Source organism: Quercus lobata, unplaced genomic scaffold, assembly GCF_001633185.2.
Source record: "Quercus lobata isolate SW786 unplaced genomic scaffold, ValleyOak3.0 Primary Assembly Scq3eQI_53, whole genome shotgun sequence".
Classification (NCBI taxonomy): domain Eukaryota; kingdom Viridiplantae; phylum Streptophyta; class Magnoliopsida; order Fagales; family Fagaceae; genus Quercus; species Quercus lobata.
Genome location: NW_022154704.1, coordinates 991,961 through 1,017,009, shown reverse-complemented (window position 1 = coordinate 1,017,009; position 25,049 = coordinate 991,961). Strand labels below are relative to the sequence as shown.

At 35.7% G+C, this 25,049-nt stretch overlaps 2 protein-coding genes across 3 annotated transcripts; one reads left to right on the top strand and one right to left on the bottom strand.

The window, feature by feature from the left end:
* Positions 1-4,347, top strand: LOC115972842 (eukaryotic translation initiation factor 3 subunit M-like). The gene is made up of 10 exons (XM_031093077.1): positions 1-250; positions 590-719; positions 1,468-1,606; positions 1,687-1,899; positions 2,072-2,210; positions 2,985-3,135; positions 3,217-3,326; positions 3,406-3,503; positions 3,633-3,702; positions 4,045-4,347. The coding sequence occupies exons 1-10, from the start codon at positions 158-160 to the stop codon at positions 4,132-4,134; spliced, it is 1,233 nt and encodes a 410-aa protein (XP_030948937.1). The 5' UTR covers positions 1-157; the 3' UTR covers positions 4,135-4,347.
* A 7,759-nt stretch (positions 4,348-12,106) lies between these two features.
* LOC115972815 (ABC transporter B family member 27-like) lies at positions 12,107-21,179 on the bottom strand. 2 transcript variants are annotated; one of them, XM_031093059.1, is made up of 18 exons: positions 21,077-21,179; positions 20,726-20,951; positions 19,952-20,026; positions 19,808-19,843; positions 19,646-19,720; positions 18,908-19,032; positions 17,873-17,972; positions 17,384-17,555; positions 17,185-17,303; positions 16,351-16,461; positions 16,062-16,206; positions 15,568-15,700; positions 15,248-15,323; positions 14,793-14,858; positions 14,520-14,627; positions 14,252-14,359; positions 13,952-14,149; positions 12,107-12,654 (listed from the first exon to the last, which is right to left on the bottom strand). In XM_031093059.1, the coding sequence occupies exons 2-18, from the start codon at positions 20,807-20,809 to the stop codon at positions 12,451-12,453; spliced, it is 1,935 nt and encodes a 644-aa protein (XP_030948919.1). In that variant the 5' UTR covers positions 20,810-20,951; positions 21,077-21,179; the 3' UTR covers positions 12,107-12,450. The 2 variants fall into 2 exon arrangements, with proteins under 2 accessions (XP_030948919.1, XP_030948920.1); XM_031093060.1 differs by having other exon boundaries at positions 21,071-21,171.
* Positions 21,180-25,049: the final 3,870 nt, after the last annotated feature.

The following is a 25,049-nucleotide window of genomic DNA, read 5'->3' as shown; positions in this document are numbered from 1 at the left end:
AGACGGAAAACCTCAGTTTCCAAACACTCCCAAAGCAACTCATATCCCAAACCCATTACCATACACCTAGGGTTTCTCTCTCTCTCTCTCTCTCTCTCTGCTCTGCTGCAAAAAGCTAGGGTTTGGAAATCCATTACTGTTGCAGAGAGCTTCAACAATGACGACTGTGGTCCCCACCTCCGAAGAAGATCCCGCCCTCGCCGTCGTCCGATTCACTTCCGAGCTCGCCTGGGCCGACGCCGGTCCTGAGGTACCTACACCCCACACCCATCTCTCTCAATCACGCCCATATATATAGGAATCTATGCGTGTATATATATCCTAAAGATTTTGCATAATTCGCGATTTCTATAATTTGTACTCAATTCGATCGTAGAAATTTATGAAGTAGTCATTAGATTTTGATTTGTTGTCTAGTTCTGTAAATTCTCTGTTTGGGTACTTAGAAAATGTGGGAAATAAAGGGAATTGTAACATGGGATGTCAAGTTTTTTCTTTCTGTGATTTGTCTAAGGAAATTTTTTTTAATGTTTATGTGTATGTTTTAGAGATTTGGTGTATGAAATTGTTTATCTGGGTCATTGGTCAGGTTGCCGAGCGGCAAGTTTCCACGCTGTGTATGGAAGCTCAAGAATGCATCGTAATGAACAAGTGGCTTGAGTTGGCGTCACTTATGCTCACGTCTGCTGACTTGATATTCTCAAAGGTTTCCGACAAAGGTGCAAATGCTCGCTTTTGCTTCATTTTTTTTTTTTTTTTTTTTAAATTTTTGTAGAGAAGTTTTGTTTTGATTGAAAATAGTGTAAAGCACTGCAACACTTTAGTGAATGATATGTGGTAATGAATTTGTGTTATGTTAACTGCTTCACTCATGGTTGTTTGAACAATTTGATGGTTTGTAATTTGCATGGGGATAAGGGTTAGGATTGGTCTTTTTGGTGGTAGATAGTACCCGGTTGTCGGTATTGGACAGGCTGCAGAAGTTTGACATGAATTCAAATATATGGATATGAGGAAGGATTTTTAAATTTAGCACATTATCAGGAAGCAAGTAGCTTGAGTACCCACCAATTTGTTTAAGTCATGGCTAGTTTGGGTGATTGATTTCAGATGTGCTTGTTGTTAAGTTGTTGGTCTATGGAGGAGCTTATTTATGATACGAATCCAGGACTGTTTAGAATAAAATTTAAAAAAAGAACTTATGTAAGAATTGGAAGCTAGAAGCTTTTCAAGTGCTGCATCCATTTCTTTAGTCAATTTATGTACTAAAATTAAATATTATTTTTGCCTAATCTTTTACTATAATATGTTTCAAATTATATGGTGGCCATTGTAGACTTTGTCAATCATGTAATCCGATATTTGGTGATTAATTTACTAACAATGCATATGTTTATTTTTATGGATACTCATCAATGTCATCATTCAATATGAACAAGAATTACTGTGTTTTGTTTTCTACCACAGATCTTGAGTGCATCTTTACTGTTATCTGCAATCTTGTTACGAAGTCTGAAAGTCCAGATGAAGAGCTTGAGATGGCAAAGCTTATATCAGCAAAAATTACTCATCAACCAAATGATAAACCTGCATTGCGCTTAAAGATGTAAAGTCACATGATTATTGTAGTTTTAATTTTAAGGTTTCGATGACACTGTCTAATTAATATATATGTTTTCTCTATAGTGTGTTCAACCTGTACAATCTACTGGGGAATCCATACAGCCGGTTCCATGTTTACATGAATGCCCTAAATTTGGCACTCAATGGGAAAGCCACTGAACATATCGTACCTTCATTCAGAAAGATTGATAGCTTCCTCAAAGAGTGGGGTATTGGGATCTCGGATCAGCGGGACCTTTTTCTGACCATATCTAATGTTTTGAAAGAAAATAAAAGGTATGATGGGAAGGGTTTCTCTTACCCAAAACTGAAATTATTTATCTTTGTCTTCCTTGGATGGGAAACGTTCTTGTGGTTTCAAGTTATCACTAAGTACCGACCTAATAAAAAGGATTCTTATTGTCTATGCATGTCATTATTAACTTTTTTTTTTGTTAAATAATTTCAGCTCTGGAAAGGAGTCCTTCAAATTCCTGACCAAATACTTAGCAACTTTTTCTGGTGAAGATGCACATATAATGAGTGAAGCCAAGGAGGAAGCTGTGCGCACAATTGTGGAATTTGTGAAGGCACCTGACATGTTTCAGGTATCATCTTATGGAACTAAATGACTTTATTGGCTACTATGACTAAGTATGCTGCTTAACATTTCTGGGCTTCTCTGTATTAATACTATTTTGTTCTACTAACATTGTAATAGTATTGTATACTATAACCTATCAAAAAAAAAAGAAAAGTATTGTATACTATATAAGTTCCTTTATAATTATGCTAAAATATCTTCCTTTTTGGTCTCAATAGTTTATGTAAGATTGTTTTAAATGATATAATGGTGCCCGACTCTCTCTTTTTCTTTGAGCGTTCAGAGAAATGAAAATTTTGTATCTTTTTGTGTATTAAGTGAACCCAAAAAAACCTTATTTATTGTATAATTGAGGGGAGGGGGAGACTGTAGAATGTTTTATGGTCTTATAATGTAATGGTGTGAGGTGAACTGTGAATAACTGAGCACATCTTAACAAAATAGCCATAGCAGCAATCTAATGAATCTATTTAACTAGTAATTGTTCTCAAGGTTAACTTGAGAAAATGCAATGCTGAATCACTTATTGTTTTTCCATCCTTTTCTTGTTCTTAGATGGAGAAACTTGGGTTGTGTGATGTCTTACTTTTGGAAGAATGTGACCAATTTTGGTGTTAACTTTAATGCAGTTTGTATGCTTTTTGGCCACACTGAAGTTCACTTTTGCCTTTGTCTAAGTGCATCAATATATGCATGTCTTCAGTATTTTTTATTTCTTTTGCCTAGATTTTGCTCCAGATTTTAGAAATGTGGAAATGAATTTTTATCTATGTTGCAGTGTGATTTGCTAGATATGCCTGCTGTGGGGCAGTTGGAGAAGGATGCTAAATATGCATCGGTGTATCAGCTTCTGAAGATCTTTCTGACTCAGAGACTTGATGCCTATTTGGAGTTTCAGGCTGCAAATTCTACTTCACTTAAAAGCTATGGTAAATTTTCTGTATTATGTGATTTTAAATGAGCCAAGCCTTCTTCACCTTTAATAACTTATGCGCCTTGCAATGGTCTAGGTCTTGTCCATGAAGACTGTATCACGAAGATGCGATTAATGTCATTGGTGGATCTTGCTTCAGATGAATCTGGCCAGATTCCATATGCTCTCATCAGAGATACACTGAGGGTAAATTTACTTTACTGTTCTGCATTTGTTGGTTTTGTTATTGTCCTGTTGCATTTATTTTAATTGATTTAAGTTGCAGATCAATGATGATGAGGTGGAATTATGGGTGGTTAAGGCGATAAGTGCCAAGTTAATTGACTGTAAAATGGACCAGATGAATCAAGTTGTTATTGTGAGGTGAGTCCATATCTCTTTGTGGTGTAGCTTTGATTATAGTAAGATCTGATTTCAGTTCTTAGGTGTTTATGTATGGTACATAGCTTATAACCGATGTCAATTTCTTGTTCTTTTACTGATTCGTGGCAGCCGTTGTACTGAGCGTGTTTTTGGGCAGAATCAGTGGCAAACACTTAAATCAAAGCTTTCAACATGGAGGGTAAAGAACTTCCCCCATTTTCTTTGAAATAAATATGCACCCTTTGTTATTTACTTTCCAGAAAGAGTATTATATCAATATATAGTAAATATCTATTTGGCTTCTGGCTAGTAAAGAAAATTAATGTTGGTCTTGGAGAAAGTTTAGTCTGTCAATAAAATGAGAGATTTGTGAAAGTTGTTGGGTTTTCTCTGCTGATCTGATTCTCTCTGGATTTTATGTTCACTAATTGGACATTCTTTTCTGATTATTGACGTAAATTGTTTATCAGATAATGATTAGATATAACACCACTATATTCTATTCATCAAGCTTCTAATTTCATGACAATTATGTTTTTAGGGTAATATTGCAAGCGTCATCAGCACCATTCAAGCCAACAGGATCACTGAAGATGGGTCACAGGCAATGCAAGGCTTGATGATCCGTTGAAGCGTTCTTTTTATTTTTATTTTTATAAAATTAACATTTAGTATGAGAGACCTTTGTCAAGAGATAGCTGAAGCTGTGATGTGATGCTCAGTTACAGACTTGTGATTCTCATTTAATTTTGGAACTTAAAAATCCAAATGTGTTGGAAATTTTGGCGGAATGTCAGTATGAGCAGTTAATTTATTTGGATCCATGTTATGTGCCTTCTCAAAAGCATGGAATCGATCTTATTGAACAAATAATTATAGAATGCTGATCTGAAACAAGTAGTAGTAGTAGTATATATTTGAAACATTATTTGATATCATTGATCGATCAACAGAGAAATACAAATATTAGTAGTAGCAAACCAGACAAGGGCCATAAGGAGATAAGGAGAAGGCAAAATGATATATATATATATAGATAAACTTCAATATATAGATAAACTTCAATCTTTATTGAAAGAGGAAAAGACTAACAAAGACTGACATCTGCCATACAAACCTCCAAGAGAGTTTCAGGCAGGCTGTGGTAATGAAAGCAAAAAGACGCAGACGAAAAAGCAAAAAGATGTAGACGAAAGACAAATCCTAGCTGCTTTACGAGCAGCAAGTTTACAAAGCCTACTAGTCCAGCGAAAGGAACAAGAAACAAAAGACTCTTTCAAACTTAAAATAATACAAATCACATTACTATAGACCATTCAGGAGGGGGTCAAAGCAGGCTTTAGCGTCACACTTGAAGATAATATGGCTTCAATTTTCATAATTAGCCAACTGCACAGCCCATAGGATAGCGCTTGCTTCTGCGATGATAGGGGAGCGGGCTGGGATCAGCTTTGCCCATACTATAGCAGCGTCAGTATTGTCTGCGGATGTTCTGAGCTCGTTAGATTTCTAAATTCAGCAAACTTCCGATGGATCTGTTTGATAGCTTCCTGGATTTCAGTATGGATCCCCTGGTGAAAAGATTGGTTTCTAACACACCGTATTTCATCAAGAATAAAAGCCATTTGGAGGGATATGAGCCATACATCTTCATCGGGGCAGTAGAGGCTTTGGGAGGCTCAAAAACTAGCTTGATGATACTTTCAGGGGTAGCTAGTTGGTGTTCTTCAGGATTGAAGCCCCAACAACAGGTGTACCGGAGGGCTCTGGCGATAGGACAAGTTACGAAGAGATGAACAAAGGATTCAACTTGTTTGCAAAGTTCACAACAAGAATCTTAGATCGGCATTCTTTGCATGAGATTTTCTTTGGTGGGGAGAACGTTGTTACCCAATCTCCATAAGAACATCTTCAATTTTTCTGGTGCTCTAGCCTTCCAAAGTTTCTTTTCCAAGGGATTGCCTGTGGGAGGGGTTATGGAAGTAATCTCACTCTCAACTCGATAGGCAGACTTGATAGTGAAAACACCTTTGGAGTTTGGTGTCCAAATCAAAACTTGTCTGGCTTGGACCTAATAGGAATAGGGATGGATAGGATAGCCTTAGCTGATTCATGATCGAAAAGCTCAAGAACCATATTGGATCTCCAAGCATGTTGAGCATGGTCAATGAGCTGAGAAACCATAAGATGGGAGGAAGCTGATGCCTCATTTTTGGGCTTGGGTTTGAATGTTGGCAGCCATGGTACCCACAAGTGGTTGTCCTGCTTGGAGGTGACCATCCAGGCTAATTTTGAAAGTAGAGCATTATTGTTATACTTGGCCCTTTTAAAGCCTAGGCCTCCTGTAGCTTTTGAAGCACAGAGCTTATCCCAACTCCCAAGCTCTCCAAGCTAAAAACTTTCCATCCTTCTCCTTAGGCTTCCACCAGAATTTTCTTGTGAGCGCATCAAGCTTGTCACAGACAGAGATAGGGACTTTGAATGAGGAGATGGTATATTTAGGAATGGTATGAGCAACAGAGTTGATGAGAGTGCATCTCTCGCCCAAGACAAAGTTTTACTTCTCCATCCTGATAGTCTTTTTTCAAGCTTGGTTAGTGAAAACTAAGGTCCTTGGAAGGGGACTTAGATAGAAACATGGGTGCCCCTAGATAAACTGCATCTTTCTTGATACTCATCATTCAGAAAATGTGTTTTATGGCTCTTGCTTTTTGCTTTTGAGTATATTTGGAGAAGAAGATTCCGGATTTACTGTTGTTTAGCTTCTCCCCAGACCAGTGGCAGTATTTTTCCAAACATTCCAATAGAGTCGATGCATCTTTTCTAGTGGCTTTAGAGAACAAGATGATATTATCAGCGTACATAATGCGGGAAGTAGCTGCTCTGTTGATGCTGGCTTTGACTCCATGGATATTCTTTTGATGAAATTCATGATATGAGCCTACATAATGAATGAGTGTGAAAGTCTATGATTATTGACTTTAGTTCTTGCTTAGTATGAAAATTTCATTTCAAGAAATCATATTGCCACAAAGCCACTACTATGTAAGAGGCCCATAAGTGATTCTATTTTATACGAAAAACACAATAATCCCACTCCCATACAAAAAATATGTTACCTTAACATATGCCAAAAATCAATTTTATATATTATACTTTCTATTGCAAATGGAATTCACAAAAGTGAAGTCTTCAACTTCTGGTGAAAAATGAAATACGAAATAAAAGGAAAAATATATGCAAAATAATTTATAGCATCCTTTTGTTAAGGAATTTTTAGTTTCACAAATTTTATCTTACAGCTAGGACTTTATAATTTATAGAGGCACTCTCTTTTATTCTAAAAAAGGGAAAAGGAGGGGAAGGGGGGGGGGGGGGAATGGATTGAAGTTGACCGAAATAGACTAAAGTGGACCGAAATTTTCTACTAATGTTGTTTAACAGAAGCGTAGCAATAATAAATGCTAGAGCTATAAACTTTATTTGATGAGTAGTTATTGGTAAATAAAAAAAGGGATGTAACTAATGGGTCTAAAAGAGAACTAGTAAGAATTTGTCACATCAAAAGTTCGTAAAAATATTGTAAAAAATGTTTTTAGCATTACTCTATATAGATAAGGTACACCCCTAGTATGATCTAAATAGTGTTAATGAACTCTAGCTCAAATCAAATGGTATCTACCCCCTTGTTTGAGGTTGTGGGTTCAATTCTCATTGGTGCATGTGAAACTTACCCAGGAGGGGGAAGAAGTCCCAAACAACTGCATGTGTATGTGAAGAGTGCATGACTTGACTATTTCCTAAAAGAGTTAAATTTGCCACACACAAATTATTTTATACACACTCCACAAAAGAAATTGAAGTCACGATTTCTAACTTGTTGCACACACTATTTTACACACCCCCAAAAGCAACTAGAAATCGTTACTTGAAGTCACGATTTTAGTTGCCTTTGGTGGTGTGTAATAACCACCACTCTTTCTAAAAACTCTAATGTCTTATATATATTAGAAACTAATGTCTTGTATATATAACTCTAGAATTACAGAAAGTATTACAAAATATTTCACAATTGTTAAATGACTAATTGTCCCAAACTGTATATGTATGTGAAGAGTGCATGACTTAACTATTTCCTAAAAATTCTAATGTCTTGTATATATAACTCTAGAATTACAAAAAGTTTACAAAATATTTTATAACTGTTAAAGTGGCTAATTGTTAATGGTAGATAAAAAAAAATGTATAAAAATCAGCAAAAATTGTTAACTCAATTATTATGAAAAATATTATGATTGTAGCATTACTCTTTGTTGAGGGTTATTTTTGAGAATCCAAGTAGAAAGAAGAAAGCCCAGCAACAAGGGAAGCAAAGGGTTGGCAAACAGATGGCAAAACCATTAGGCCCAAGTGGCAGAAATAATGGATCACTGACCCATGAAATAAACAAATGGGCCTTGAGGAGGAAAATAGGCTTAAAGAAGCCTGGAAAGAGAGAAATAGCATACCCATGGGTAGGGTTGGCTCGACCCGATCGGAGCCCGACAACCAGGCCAAACCGCCCGACGCCGACCTGATTTTGGCTCGAACCGAAGGTCCAGTCGGTCGGCGGCGGGTTTCCATTCTGAAGAACAGACATCGGTGGGTCGAGTGGCAGGTTTGCTTCTCCAAAACCCGATCAACCCGAACCCGACCGGAGTTGTATATAAATCCGGCCAAATCCTGCAAAATCAAGCCAGATCCGGCGAGATCTCGACCAGATCCGGCTAGATTTAGTGGGATTTAGCCAGATCCGGCCAATTCCAGCAATTTTTAGTGAAAAATTTCAGATTCCAGAGAGAAAAAATTGTTAGGACATATGTGTTTCACTTGTTAAGAACATATGTCATGATTTTATATAATTGGCTTATCCTTTGACAAAACGCACTTTACTTGTATTTGGGTAGATTTTGGATGTTTTAAATACTTCAAGAAACTTTGTTTCAAGATCAAGTATTGAAACTTTCAAGTCTGTTCAAGAAAACAAGTTCAGAGTGCAAAATCATTAAAACTCGACAGCTACATCTATCGAGCTTAAGGAAGCTGTTCTACATTCGGTGTGCTCGACACCTGTTATCTGTCGAGGTTTAAGATTTTCAGAATTTCAATCTGATATTCTTGGGATCCGTGAATGTGTCTTTGGGTTTTCTTTTCTCCTAACCCTAGACATATAAAAGGATCAGTTTAAGGGCCGTCAAAGTGTTCATAAGTTTCATAAGCTTTGAGCAAACTCTGTTCAAGCAAATTGTGACCGGAGACGAAGTTCTTGCCCTAGTTCATCTCTTTCTCTTGAAGAAGTTGCTGTGTATGTGCACCGTAGGGTTTTGTGACCAAGCATCTTCTTGATCTTCATCGTTTGGATGAATTGAAGAACTTTGCAACCAACAACCTTCTTAGTTGGTGATTGAAGTCGCATACTGGGATCTGCGTAATTGGTTAGTCACGTACTGGGAGTCGCGCATCTGAAAGGGGAACTGTCACTACAGAACAAGTCCAATTGGGTATTGAGATAAGGGTTCAACTGTAGGTTGGTAAGGTATTGGGATTCCTTTACTTGTAACCGCTTGTTGTGATAATAGTGGAGTTTTGGGAGTGGTGATCTGAAAATCATCCGGTGGGGTTTTTACCGTTAGGTTTTCTCCATTCGTAAACAAATCACCGTGTTATTTATTTTCCGCTGCATATTTAGTTTATTGGTGATTTGTTTGTGCTACCACGCGTTTGCATGATAAATTGATTAATTAATAACTTGGCTAATTAATTAATTAATTTCTATCACAAGGGGTCATTCAGTTTGTGGCCTATCAAGTGGTATCAGAGCAGACACACTCTGATTATGGTTTAATCTTTGCTGTGTTGATCCATTGACCCCTGTTGTCATGACTGTAACCAGCTTGAAGAGATCTATGTTTTCAAATATATCTTGTTTTTCTAATCTCTTTTTGATTGAGTATTTTAGAAAATACAAGTCTAAAAGTTATTTGAATTCTCCTATGATGGCTATGGAAAAGGATCTCAGTTTGGCTAAGAAGAAACTAGACTGTTTCAGAATGAAAATGTGCAAAGGAGTTCGTCTGAGAAGAGTAAACATTAAAGGCTTAGCTCGAAAAAGGCAGATGAGAGAAAGCACCATTCCCACTGATCTGTCATCTAAATATGAAGTGTGTTTTATGATGAAATCTGCATTTAAAGTTATGGACACATGCTTGTGGTACCTCGACAACGGTTGCTCAAGACATATGACTGGAGACAGATCTCTCTTCAAGACCTTCTAGTCTAAAAAGGGTGGCAATGTCACTTTCGGTGATGGGAGCAAATCTCAAATTAAAGGAAAGGGAATTATTTCTCTACCTGGACTGCCAGATATTGCAAATGTCCTTTATGTAGAAGGTCTAAGGGTGAACTTGTTAAGAATAAGTCAGATATGTGATCAATACTTCATGGTGCTTTTCTCAAAGGGAAAATGTCTTGTCATGGATGAGTCTGGAAAGAACCTCATAAGTGGTGTTCGCACCTTAGACAACTGTTATGGATTGGTTCCTGATGCTGATATTGTGTGCAACAGCATTCATTTGCCAAATGAAGATTTATGGCATCAACGGATGGGATATGCTAGTTACAAACATCTTTCTATTGTATCTAAGCATGAATCAGTCTTGGGAATACCGAAACTTAGTAGAATGAACAATGTGGTGTGTGGACCATGTCAACTTGGAAAACAGACAAAAGCTAAGCATCCAAGCACTCAGACATCAGCTACATCTAGGCCATTGGAGCTCCTACATTTGGATCTTATGGGTCCAACTAGAACCGAGTCTCTTGGTGGTAAGAGATACATCATGGTTGTGGTAGACAACTTCACCAGATACACTTAGGTCATTCTCTTACGATCCAAGTCTGATGCTCTTGAGCACATTGAAGTTTTATGCACAAGATTGCAGAATGAGAAGAACCTGAAGAGGGTATGGTTCGGTGGTGGGGAGAGAGGAAAAATCTATTTTTGAGGTTCCTATTCAGGCTCTTTTGGGGGAAGTGTCTTGCTGGGATGACATACTACCCAAAAGAAGCAAGCTGAGTTGGAACCACTAGGTGCGTGCCATGAGGGATAGGGAGAGAGAAAGAACCTAGACCGTAGCAGGAAAGGGTGTCACGGCAGACAAACAAACAAAATAACCTTCTTTGTTTGGTGATGGGGGGTGGCATACAGACAGACCAGTGGTGGTCGGCAAGTACACCCAGACCAGACAAATGAGGTTAAGGGCTAAAACAGTAAAATCCGGTCACGGCAGACACTATAAAAAGAGACCCTTGCCGTAAACAAAAAGGGGGGGACAACAAAGGACAGGAACCATAACGAAGGAATAGGAATTCGAAAAGATATACCAGGAAACAGAAAGAAACGAGTGTGAGGGAAAAAAAGAAAAGAGAAAAACCAAAAAGAAAATAGATAGAGAGTTAGAATGGCAGGCATGCACCAATAGATTGATTCCTTTTCTCCCTCACAAAATCCTGCTGTTTGTCAAAACCAAAAGGAGCCCTTTGTGCATCAACCATTTAGGTCCGTTTCCCTCAAGGTAGTTAATTTCCACGGCAGGACTTCCCTGGGAGGTTAATTGCGTTGAGAAGAAACATTCTTTTCCTCTTTGGTTTTGCTCCTGCGGATCATATTTAATTTGACCTCTTTCTCTTTTGATTAACCCACATATATTACCATTTGTTCCATTTGTTCTTTTTGTAAAAGTAATTATTATTACTGTGATTATGAGGGCGTTTGGATGGGGCGTTTGCGTCTGCGATTTTTTTTTTTTTTTTTTTCACGCGTTTTTGAGCATTTTGAGTGTTGCGGTTACTGTTCATGTACTGTTTAATGAACAGTAACCGCAAATTTTGACTTTTTCAATTTATTTCAGCCAATCACAGCACATCGTGTATTGTTCACGGACCCACAAATTTCACTTTTCAGCAACTTTTTCATTAAAAATAGGTCCCACGATACTATTCACACATTTAAAAATTATTTTGTTACAATGTTTTTCAGTTTTCAGTTTCAGTTTTCAGTTTTCAACTGTATCCAAACGGACCCTATGTTTCTTGAATAGGGATCATTTGGTCATTTTCTATTAAGTAGCCAGGATATTTTATTTTGTTATTATTACCATGTCTGTCTGCCACAACTTATTTGAAACAGCTCTGCCTTCCACAAACATGCTCCCGGCAAACAAGGCATAGTTCGCGCACAAACCGGACTAAACTGAGTTGCAGTTAGACCGGTCCCAACTCTCTTATCCAGAAAACTTGGACCTAGTGCAGCAGGAGGCAGCCCAACACTACAAGCAAGGCCCACCACTTTACACTCTTTAATCTATCATAAAAAAATTGATGCTTGCTTGAATGTTAATCACTTATATATACCCACACACACACAAATGGATTATTCCGAAGGGTATATACATTTTAATGCCCTTCTAAATTTAGGATTAATAATTTTTTTTTCTTTCACAAGAAAATAAAAGTAGAATATACCCATAAGTTAGGATAGAGTATGACATAGACATACACAATGATAGTTAAAATTATGCAATACAAATCGGCAACCACCAATTTGAATCAGCTGCGTATTCAAGCCAAGTTGATAGTGTCAGCATATGTGTTAGGGCCACCAGTATTCCTTAATTGTTTAAGAAAATCACATTTTTTGACCAAACGACTCTTGGAGCAATCTGGATATCAAATCTGGAAAGTAACAAGGTTTCTATACATGTTGTAAGATTAAGTACAAAAAGGTCTTCATAATCTTTTAAAACAAGAACATTTATGAATTCAAAGACAAGTCATTACATAGGAGAAGCCAGTATGGGAATTCCAATCACAAGTGAACTCACTTCTAACTGAGTTTTGTAGTCTTAGACTACAGTTCAGTTTTGGGGACTTGTAATTGGCGCCTCACTAATGCAGTGTAAATTCCATCCTGGCTGAGTAGCTCATCATGGGTGCCACTTTCGGCTATCTGACCATCTGATATAACTGCAACAGTGTCTGCACTTTGGACAGTTGAAAGCCGGTGTGCTATGACAAGAACAGTCCTTCCCCGCATCAGAGAATCCATGGCATCCTATATAGGTTGCATGAGAATTGGTTAATATGTTTGATAATGAACGAAATAAAACTTTGAATTATAGGCAGACAAAATCAGCATATTTTGTAGCTCTGTTCTCTCTCTTCTTTCCCTGAATTTTCTTCTTCTTTTTCTCCCTTATAGGAGAGAAATGAAATGTGGTTTAATACCTATAATTACTCCTTGGCACCGTCAACTTAAAGCAATGCTTTCCAATGTACAACAACTGTATATTTTGTAATGAAAGGCCAATGGCAAGGAGTAGCTTCGAGCATGCAACTTATAGCATTATTGGGAACAAGTTCAATGCTCACACTATATAAATCATTCTTGCTACATGTCATTGGCACAGAATGCATTTTTATTTTCTTGATGAGACTGGATAGTAGGTAAATCCAAAAGGAGAAAGTGGAGGGGTATGCTAGAAGAACAGCAACAATGATGAATGGTTGGGCAGGAAGAAACTGGTGGTGCTTTAGAGGGGAAAGCTATAAGAGACTTTGAATCTTACAGAATCAAATATCTAATCTAATATAAAATATAAAAGCAGAGAGAATGTTCAATTTTGAACATCTTAAAGTGCTTCACGTTACACCAAATCGCATCACTAACTTTGCACAAACATAAATCCTACAATTAAAAGTCTTCTATTGACCTAACATTGCACATATATTAGTCCATCAGCTAAAGGACTTCAATTCACCAAGCTTTGCATAAATATTAGTCCTACCTCTATTCTGCCTCGTATGCTTAAAAAAGTTTGAAGCTTTAACAAGTTGCCCATGGATGATGGGATTGTTTTGAGGTAAGTCCATCTTTAAGCCAAGTTACCTCAGCTCAATCAAATTTCCAAAGGTGCTGGGCAATTGTGGATAGAATTCAGTGAGACACTGATGACAAAAACAATAACAAAATTGCTGTCCCAGTGACTGTCAGATTATTCCTTTTGTCCTGAATTGCTGGGGTTAGTTATGGATCCTCAATTAGACAAAGACTACCTTAAAACTTATTTTGAGTCACTAGTTGTCCCAGTGACTGTTGGATTATTTACAACCATCATTGTGACATTGGAATGCAAGTTGAAAGGTCAGGATAGCCTAATAATTTTTCTTCTTTCTTGATGTTATTTTCTAATGAAAGGTATTTTTTCATTTGCTATTGTTTGATAAGACACAAATAATTAACAAAAAGAACCAAAGCTTGGATATTTTGGACATCAAAAACTCTCTATGTCCTGCAAAAGTAAAGTTAGTACTGTCCAAATGGATGATTTACTTAAATCTGCTGATCTCACCTGAACAAGGTATTCACTCTCAGCATCTAGAGCACTAGTGGCTTCATCCAATAGCAAAACCCTTGGATTCATTAGGAGTGCTCTTGCAATTGCTACTCGTTGTTTCTGGCCTCCTGACAGCCTCAATCCACGTTCTCCAACAACAGTTTTATACTTTTCTGGAAACTTTTCTATGAATTCATGTGCATTAGCCATTTTCTGAAATATTTATCACTTTATCAGTATACAAAAATAGAGTAAATAAAAATAGAAGATGTTCATTTGTTCACAAGGAATGAAAAAAAAATGATTGAAACTCACAGCTACAGTTTCTATATCAGTTGAGCTAGCATTTCCATTGAACCCGTAGGCAATGTTTTCTTCCACAGAACAATTGAAAAGAACGGGCTCCTGGCTCACAATACTTATCTGAAAAGTATAGAAAAGTAGGGTGTCAAAGAAATCTCGTGATTCTAATATTATCAACTCTGATCCACAGGCTATTTTACAGGGGATTTTAGAGGAGCTAAGCCTCTCTACCAAATCCTGCTATATCATAAGCAGAAAATTATTTTGGAACTAAAATTACCTTGCTGTGAAGATACTCATGTGATATTTCTACCAGGGGAACCCCATTTAGCAAAATCTTTCCCTTGAGAGGGTCGTAGAACCTCTCAATTAAGTTGGCTATTGTCGTCTGCAATACAAAATTAAATAATTTTAACATTCTACACAAGTCAAATTTGCTGTACTCATTTGACAAAGAGGAAAAAATGATGATTTTAGAGCCTTAGACATGCTCTAATCGTTGAAAGACCACCAAGAGGGGAAAAAATGAAAATGATAAGGATAATAACATTACTTTTCCACCACCACTTGGACCAACAAGAGCAACTTTTGAACCAGGCCTCAGTTTTAATGTTATACCCTGCAATTGAAACAATGGTTGTAGATAAAGTCACAAGGTTAAAAATGTTAGAAGTCTTGTATGCTTACTATTCCAATGTTGATACATGAAGAAAATGATAAAAACACTCATACTATGCTAAGAAAGTTCTTACATGGGTTCAAATGTTAATGACCCATTAGGTAGGAAAGACATACAAAGAAGATAAATTCTTTCACAACTCAAGCCAAAGAAAGACTTCAGGGCAACAAACAAGAGTCAAATTGAATCTTAGAATTAATGTTACATTAACACAGTCAAAGTACATAGGTAAATTGATGACATCATCTTGTTGGCAAGAAAACATTTCTTAGTATTAGTGCTCATCATTTTCAAGTTCGCAGCATAATGTAATTAAGAAAAACCGCTACCTTGAGAACCATATGACTTGGGCGAGAAGGGTAAGCAAACCAGACATCATCTAATTCCACATCTCCATCTGGATCTCTGCCATCAAAGCCACAACAGTACAGATAAGAATTTAACTTTAATCTCAACTGGAGAATGAAAATATGAGATAGTGTACTTATTGCCCAATGGTCTACTGCTTTTAAGTGTAAGAATGTATCAGAGTAAATAGATGATTAATAGTAATTTTTAAGGTATTATTTCCCAAATCAAGGGTTATGGTGTGTAAAAGAGAGGGAAAGGGACCCCCAGGGAGAGGGGTGGGGGATGTAAAGTAACTGACCCTATGGGGCACTTATCTCCTGCTGTTGGCATGGATGAGACACGATCCAGGAGCTGAAAAACTCTCCTGCTTGCTCCTGCAGCTTTCATTGCTGTTGTATACAATCCTGATAAAGAGGATACTGAGGATCCAACTGCAGACACAGAAATTTCACAATTTTGTAAATTTTTAGTAGCTATAAAGCTTTCAAAGAAAGAAATAAAAGAGGCAGTCACAGGCAACAAAAACAATGATATTGAAAACATGAAGGGTTTGGCTTAGAAGATTGGTTTATCATAACCCATAATATTCAGATACGGTGATTATCACCTTTTTCAAAGCAGAGCAGAAACACAATTCACGTTACTGTTTATCAAACTGGATTACTGGAACGGCCTCTTAAGTCTTAAGAGGCTAAGAATTAAAAAAAAATTTCCCCAGCTTCAAAACTAAATTTGAAAACGTTTTGTCCCTTACAGGTACAATTTACAGGGTATAAACAATGAGGGAGGCACCTGTAAGGCTATAAAGAATGAAGGATGTAAGAGAGCCTGCAGTCATGGTGCCTATTATTGTCAAGTAAGCTCCATAAACCACCACTACGATGACAGATAATGTTGATGCTGCATTTAGCCCTCCAAAAAATAGACCAACTACTCTCTGTATCAGAAAAGGCAAGCCTTAAAAGCTTTAGGATTTTTCTAAAATATTCATAACTAGGAAATGCACTCACAGCTTCCAATGAGAGAGAGAGAGAGAGAGAGAGAGAGAGAGAGAGAGAGATAAACTAATCAAGACACTCACAGCTTGTCTCAGACCAAGGTTCAGTGTCTCATCAACTTTTTCTGAGTAATTAGAGACTGCATAAGCTTCTTGAGCAAAAGATCTGACCGTCCGAATGGCCCCAAAAGATTCCTAAAAATCAATATTGCACAGGAAAAACAAACAAGTTACAATTAAAAAAAATTGAGTAACAACTTTCCTAATAATGAGTTACTTGCCTGTTTAACTCGTATAAAACTAAATATTATTAACAAATTGCATAGGGTAAAAGTACAAAGAATCCATGCAAATCAGTTCAGAATTTCTTATGAGTTAACTTCTTTCCTATTTTCATCTTCTTTAATTATTAGTTACCTCAACTATTATAACTCTTCTTGTGAACCTATGATTTCTATCTCAATGGAGTTAAATTGGAAATTGCTCCCAATTCCCTCCGTGGATTGAATTCAAGAATACATCTAAGTAGCTCCTATATCCTTCGTTACTTATTAAAAAATGATAAAAAGGTAGCTCCTATATCTTTCCTTAATATAGTGTTCCCTTAATATAACTCTTTGACGCAATTAACAAAGTAAAGTCTTTGCTTTTCCTTCCCCTTATCTTAGGCTTAGCAAGTTTTAAATATCCTTCTCCCTCTCCTTCAAACTACCTTTTCCATGCAATTCATCAAATCTTAAATCTAAACTCTCAAACTTCCATTCTGACTTCCTTTTTGCCACTTTGTATTCTTCCAAAAACAACTATTTACGCAATAGGAATCCAAAAATATAAAAAATGGATGGTTTCCGGTGCCATGCATTAAGCAATTAAAAAATTGATAAATAGCAATATAACGTTCATATTTTGCTTACAAACCTCCGCAATTGAGGCAGATACTGCAGCTGCAGCTTGAGTTGAATGTGAAAGTTCACGAAGATAGCGCCCAAATTTTCGTACAGCAACCGAAATGATTGGCACTACGGCCAAAGCCAACACTAAACAGGAAGAAGCATACAATAAGAAAAATAATCACTAGACTAAATGAGCATTACTCAAAGAAAATAAAATCACTTACATGTTAATTTCCATGAAGATGAGAACATGAAGCCAATGCCGATAAATGCGGTTGTTAGATTTCGGAGTGCCTCAGAAAGATTGGTAGTGGCTGCATTCTTTATGATTTGTGTGTCTTCAGATAGCCTGCTTAGTAGTTCCCCCGTTCGGGTAACATCAAAGAATGCTATTTCCTATTGAACCATGCAGCATCAACCGCACCAAATGGTATTTAGAGTTCCACAGCAATACTAATAAGATAATTATAGTAACTTGATAATTATTGACTTCCATTGTTCCTAATACAGCTCTCACACTAAAGAAGTTATTCACAGTTTGAATATGCTTCCAGCATGATTATATTGATATAAAACCCAAAAGACCAACCGTACAGTGGTTTAGAAATGGATATACATTGTGTAAGTTTCTATATGTCCTTTTGCAATTCTGTGTATTTTTATCTCACAGGGAGCGTTCCAGTTTTACAAGTTCGAGAACTAATGGATCTAACCTGATTGATAAGGTGACTGAATAAGTCCTTTCTCAAACGAGCTACAACTCTTTCACTAGCAGAAGCAAACAACCATGCTCGAAGTGCTGTGCACAGTGAACTAAAAAAACCACAGTCAATTATCATTAAACAACATAAGCTAACATAGGCTCTTAAAATTTGATACAAAGACAATAATCTTGAGATGGTTATTTCAAAAATTTTATTATTATCATCCTTTTCAAGCCGTCATATATGATAGCCAATTCAGCAATGCTTAACATTATCCATATTTGGCAGAAAGCATGTTACAGCTAGGAAATGCAGTTAATAGAGATCTTGTTGAATTGGTGGGTTATTGGATTATAAATGTTTTCATTTTCTGGTGCTAGGCTTTAAATTATAGTTATGTGAGCAGGAGAAGTCTGAAAAAGAAATTAGGTTATTAGAAGTTCTAAGAATTTGTACTTATCTATTTCTGGTTGGAAGAAAATTTAGATTCTTGCCTCTGTATTTCTAATTTGGTGAAGGCATCACCGTATTAATAGCTCTTCCTTGTTTTGGCATTATGAAAGTTACGGAGTTTCCTAGCTGCCACAACCCTAACCACCCCCCCCCCCCCCCTCTTTTTTTCCCCAAAAGAAAGAAAGGTAAATTATGGAACTTTTTTATTTATTTTGTTCTAGCCAGAGCATGCTTTTATTTATAAAAATTCATAAATAAGTATGGTAAATATGTACTTCTGAAAATCTATCATCTTTTTGAAAACCAATTTGGAGTTGATCCTATTGCATCATTATGTTGTTTCGGTTTGTACTTTATTTACTCATATCAGTTTGTTCACTTCTCATTTCCACCGGTAAAGGATTTGTATGGATGCCTTATGTGATTTTGATTACAGTGATTTTATTTTTTCTCCAAACTAGTCCCACCCACCCATATTATGTGTTCCTCAGAGTGCGCTGATTCAGAACAGCAGCCAAAGCACTCCTATAACCTACAGTCCTAAGAAACTATTTAAACTTAGTGCAGCAAATACAAGAGAGTATATCATACCCGATGACAACTATCAGCACAATATCCAATATGGTGTCCTTGATGGCTTCTAGAGCTTCTGCCTGCTGTTCAGGAGTTCTTATTTCTGTTGATACAATGTCTATTATCATACCACCATATTTTGGCTGCATAACAAGAATCATTATGTTCAGAGAGACGAGTTTTGCAATAAGAACAAACCAAGTAATGAGTTAGAATTTATTCCTAGATATTAATGGGAGAACAGTCAGAGAAAGAGAAATTTTAGTGTCCGTTGGCTTGTGGAGAAAGCAGAAGTTGAGTCCACAATGATCCACATGACCAAGAAGTTTGTATTTTTTATTGTAATCTTCAACATGTCTGAAGAGCATATTGAAAAAAGATATTTATCTCAAAACAAAAAGAAAAAGATTTGGCGATGAAGCTCTTGTTGTTGGAGTTGACAAGCATACTGTTAGATATATTGACTTATAGTGATACACCAAATGTTATTCTATATTGTCACATAAACTCTGAAACTTGTTGTAATTAACATTTATATACGTACACACGCGCATGCGCACGCGCACACACACACACACATTTAATTTTAGCATTGTTCAGTGACAGTGAGCCAATAGAAATCCTAAAAGGTACTTGGCAGTCAAATTAACAATCCATTCACTATATTTGTGTTAGAAGATAATTAAGATGGGGGGGGGGGGGGAGTAAAAATGAAAGAGAGGTCTTGCATGGCCACCAATAAGTAAATCAACATACAATCAGAATACTTGATGTGGATGCTATCAACAATGCAATGGTGGCAACAACTAGCTTCCCTGCATCTGGTTTTGCCTGTAAAACATGAGGATTTTTACAATATGACATATTTCAGAGAATCCTTACAACATTATCAAAACCCATCATAAATTTCCCACTTACTAGTGACAGTACTCTAGAAAATCCAACATTTGCGGCCTGCAGCATTTACCAAAGAACCAAAACACAGTTATAAATTTTGACAAAACAGCTTTGAATCAAAGACGAATAAAATTTTAGTGTTCAAATGACTAGAGTAGCGTTTACCTCTATTGCATCACCATGCTCAAGGTCTGTCGCTTGTCCATCGGCTGATTGGTCTTCATTTGCTTTCCTCTTTGCCTGCATAAATCAAAGCAAATTGGCTTCCTTTTTTAAATACCAATTAACAAGGACTTTAATGGTCTTATTACAGTAAAAGATTAGTATTTTCCTTCCAAAACAAACAGACACTATCAAGGTCTGCTGATAAAAGGTAAGCTACACATAAAACATGGAACTAACAAAGAAAGTAGTGGAATTTTAAGGAAATGGGATTTGAGAAAGCCAGTTCCTGTACTTAAAAAAGGTCGTACCCAGTGTACAAAACTCCCCATTATTAACTGAAACTAAACAAACAATATGGCAGGGTAGTTATGAATCAAATGCAAACCACAACACAATGGGAAACATTAAATTCAACATTGTGGCCTTTTTTTTTTCTTTTACCAGTAAACTCATGGAACTTAAGGATTCAAGAAAAATGAATATAAAGAGCAAGTTAAAAAAAATTGAGTTAGCTAAACCATAAGATTTTCATAAAAACTCTTCCAAATTACAAGAACTTATAAAATAGCATATCAAATAACAAAGCAATTGTATATGTAACCAAATTCTTGATATGGGGCATGGCATGTTTAAGCAAATTGAACAAACATGACATGACCCTCAAAAAATATAACCCCATCAGGAAAAAAAAAAAAAAAACAATAATAAAGATGCAAATTTTAACCAAAAAAATAGTCAAAAAAACCATAAGAAGAAGAAGAGAAGAAAACAAACCTCCTTACTCAAAAGAGAAACTCTCTCACTCCCAGAGGAAACAATGGATTTAGAGGTCCAATCTAAGTGCTGCTTCTTGCCCATCAAAGGAAGAACTGTGTGTTAGCGGGAAATGAGAGGGAGGTGTGGGAGGTTAGAATGTCGTTGGGAGTAACTGTGTCAAAACACAGAGACAAAGATCTTCAAACAACTATCTGTTTAAATTTAACATCTGAGAAAGTGTCTCCTATAAAAAAAAAAAAAAAGAAAAAGAAAAAAGAATTTAGTAATAATAAATAAAATTTATAATAGTTATATAGCTCAAATGGGCTTTTCTTGATTCTGGGAAAAAAGGGCCAGATGAACCTCCACCTCCTGCCAGCATTCCCAAGAGGAGAGTCAATGATGAGATGAAAAGAGAGATTCCCCACCCTCCCTAGGTAACTACAACCAACAGCTACCAAACTAAATACTATATATTTGGGGTTTTATTTTTTTTATTATATTTTTTTGACTGTTTCTTCTTTTTTATATAAAAATATATCTTCTTTCATATTTTTTATTTTTGTGTGGCTGAGGGGTTCACAAAATAATAAGTTCTACCATGTGGTCAGCCACAGAGAATTTGTTTTGAGCTCTCTATCCTTTCTTTTTTTAATAAGTTTTTTCCCATGTGCAGACCATAGTACACAAGCATGCTTCTCCACATCAATATCTTTTGCCAATTAAAAATTTTAGTTTGTAAAGTTTGAGCTATAAATAAATTTAAATGATTCACATTCTATCAAAGCGAAAAATTTTGATTTATTATTTGTAAAATTTAAATAAAATTCTCACTTTGATTGAAATGTTGTTCATGTAAAATTTAGTCAAACGCACTTAATAAATAAATTAAAAAAATGATAGGTTGATTTAATGACTTTTAAGGTCTCATAAAGTTTTGGGTTCAAAACTCCTAACCAATATTTTAAAGTTATTGATTCTCAAAAAAAATATTTTAAAGTTATTGATTCTCAAACAAAAAAAAAAGTTATTAATTTTTTTCAATAAAAAAATATACTTCAAAGTTACTTTCCAGTGATTCTGACTATGTTCTGTATAGTTAAGTTGGATACTAAGTTTTGGAAATCTACCTTAAAAGAGAAAAAAAAAAAAAAGTTTAACAAATTAGAAAAAAACATCTTCTTTCTTGCTGAGGAGTACACTAAGAGCATTTGCAGCTGGCATGGTAAATGCAATATCTTGCTAAGATTTACCATTTTAGCACAAAAAAAGGTCAAAAACTGGTCACAGTGGCACTGTAAAGCTAAAAAATTTTGTAATATTACTACAGTACCATTGCAAATTTGCAATGGTACTCTAGCAGCATTGCGAATCCAAAAATTATTATTTTACTCTCTCCATTGTCTCATTTGCACAGTCTGTAGCAGTACTGTAGCACTTTTGCACGATCTCATATGAGTCATATCCTCTCTCCATTGTCTCATTTTCTCTCCCTCTTCATAATATATTATTATTTTATTATGTAGATATATTATTTTAATGTGTAGTATGGTAAAATAAAAGTTGGAATGTTGAGTGTATTGTAAAATAATATTATATAATTGATAAAGTAATTTTTTGAGATGGTAAAATAGAATAAGATAAAATTTCCAACGGTGGATGCTCTAGGGGGTGTTTGGTTTGTGTTTCCAAACAACCATTTTTAGTTTTTAAACAGCATTTCACGCATTTTCACACACTTTTTCACCCACACATATTTCCATAAATGTTTTCAAACAACAATTTTCAGTTTTTAAACACATGTACCAAACGGGCCACTAAGTATGGTATTAGTATATTTGCAATTCCTCTATTCAATCACATCAATCAATGTCTCAAACTAAGGGAGTACTTAAACAAAATTAGGGAGAGCTCTTGAATAATTGGATATAAAAAAAAGGTTCTCATTGTAGCTTCCCTAAAGGCTCAAAATAAAATGATATTATTCATTAGGTGCTATTTGATCACAAAAATATGAAGAATAGTTTGAATTATTCCTAATAAGAGTTGAAAGGGCATAGATGCCTACCTCAGTCACATTTGGTTGGGTGGTATCCTTGTTCAAAGATTGACTGTGCATCACCGGTTGAGACCTAACTATTATTAGGTCATGAAAATCACTTGTACGGAAAAAAATTAGTACGGACTAATAAGTAATAACTAAGATAAGAGAATTATGATTTTTAATACCTATACCTTAAAATTAATATGCACATTTTTTAAACACATAATAAAAAATTAGAAGAATTTATTTATTAAATTGTTGATGTGATATGGTCACATTCATTATTAGTTGCTAACTTTTTAGAATATTTTGATTATTGATTTCAAAATATTCTAAGAAAAAAAAAAAAAAAATACTAAGATGACATCTGCTTATGGTGAGCAACTGTTAATTGTCACTTAATTTTTGTTTCCTTTTTCATTTTCTTGTAAAATAGGTAACAGAGATAGTTGTGAAATTTTATCGAAGTTCATATTAGTCCTAAATCCTAATCATTCATTGTGTGAAATTCTATCAAAGCCTGAGTATTCATAGTTACTCACCCTTTATATATAAAACTGTTTAAGTGTTCTTTAGCTTCACAATAACTTCATAATCATACAAGAATCACATCCAAGAAGAAAATCACATTCTTATCATTAAAAACACAATGGAATTCTAGTATGCGTACACGTGGGATATTCTCTTTCCCACTTTACCTAAAAAAATTTCTGGTCTCTACTTCTTTTTTAAGGTAATACTATTAATCTATTACGATATTATATATTATATATATATAAAAAAAAAAATTAGAGGAGCAGGACACAAAGTAGTACGTACAAAGTGCCAAACAAAAAGGGACGGCAAGATTCGACCCGTGATAGCCTAAAAAGTTTATGGCTAATAAATCTGTCAAAATCTTTTGGCCTTCTAAATAACTTAAACCTTCTTTTTTGGTGGAAGGGTTAAAGTGGGTGATTATTATATTCCACTCTCTATAAGCACAAAATCCCCAGAACATCGACCCCACTCTCTTGTGGTTTGTGATTTGTGATATCATATTCTCAGTCCAATAATTATATTCTCTATCCTCCTTTTTGGCTTAATGAGTTTGATGATACATGTAATTAGTGATGATCTGGTCAGAGGATCACTGAAAGAGAAAAAGAAGCAAACTTTTAGTTACTGATGATCTCAAGTGGGTCTACAAATGCTTGTACAATTGGGCCCTATAGTTTTCTTATACCCTTTCTTGGATATTAGAAGGTTTAGGCCCAACTCAAGCCAAGTTTTTGAGTTGGGCTGCCATTCTACATGAGGGTAGGGACCCTAATTAACCACAAAGCACATAAGGTCAGATAATTTAGGACCAAGCCTACTGGAAATTGAAGAAGCCAACACTTGAAAAGAAAAAAAGGAAAAAAATGAACTATTGAAGAAGAATAGGATGAGAAGATTAGCAAAGCGCAAGAGGCGTAAACTTGAGCACTGAACTGTAGGGACATGTTTCTAACATGACTTAGGAGGCGGGTCTTAACATGCCCCGCAAGGAACCATGATCCTTCTTGACTGGAATTGTCATAGGACGACTTGGCCTACGATAGTTCATCACCTTCATGCCTAGTAGACTCTCTCAAGCCCACTTGTAATTACTTTTTTTTTTTGGAAACGAATCCAACTTGTAATTTTATATTCTTATTACAAGACAAATCTTTTGCTTTAGTAGAAATAAAATAAAATAAAAATATTAGGTTTTTATGACCATATTTTGGTCCCTGCCATTGGTAGAGCATGCGGACTTTGTTTTAACTGAAAAGAAGATACTCAGCAAAAAAAAAAAAAAACTGAAAAGAAGATATTAATATTGAAATTATTGGGCAAAACAATCGTTTTATTAACTTATTACTTTTTGCTTTTATGCCCTTAAAATACCGCTTGGATGCTCATTGCTGTTTACGGAGCTCCTCTAAGAAAGTTACAAAGAAAACATTTTTGGGAAAATCTAGAAAGAATTGGTGAATTTGTGGAGAATAATTCTTAGCTACTTTCGGAGTACGGTAACCGGTAACGTAGTAATACCATGTTACCATACTCTTAAAGTACCTAATAATTTTTTGAATTTGTCAATGGCCCTTGGTTTTGGTTGAGAGATTTCAATAGTGTTGCTTCACAAGAAGAAAATAGTGACTGAATCATCTAAAAGTGAATTGAAGTAATTTTCTTGACAATTTTGTCTTTATTGACCTAGGTTTAATAAATTCACTTGGTCAAAAAAAAGATGGGTAAGGCATAATATTAGGGAGAGAACTTATCATGCCG

What these genes read in the sequence shown, in the direction of transcription:
- LOC115972842 (XM_031093077.1), top strand. Translation starts at nt 158, where the DNA reads ATGACGACTGTGGTCCCCACCTCCGAAGAAGATCCCGCCCTCGCCGTC. An exon ending in AGGCACCTGACATGTTTCAG is followed by an intron (nt 2,211 to 2,984) that starts GTATCATCTTAT and finishes TCTATGTTGCAG; the next exon opens with TGTGATTTGCTAGATATGCC. An exon ending in TACTTCACTTAAAAGCTATG is followed by an intron (nt 3,136 to 3,216) that starts GTAAATTTTCTG and finishes GCAATGGTCTAG; the next exon opens with GTCTTGTCCATGAAGACTGT.
- LOC115972815 (XM_031093059.1), bottom strand. Translation starts at nt 20,809, where the DNA reads ATGGGCAAGAAGCAGCACTTAGATTGGACCTCTAAATCCATTGTTTCC. An exon ending in TTTCTAGAGTACTGTCACTA is followed by an intron (nt 19,721 to 19,807) that starts GTAAGTGGGAAA and finishes CATGTTTTACAG; the next exon opens with GCAAAACCAGATGCAGGGAA. An exon ending in CTGATATAGAAACTGTAGCT is followed by an intron (nt 14,150 to 14,251) that starts GTGAGTTTCAAT and finishes TAAATATTTCAG; the next exon opens with AAAATGGCTAATGCACATGA.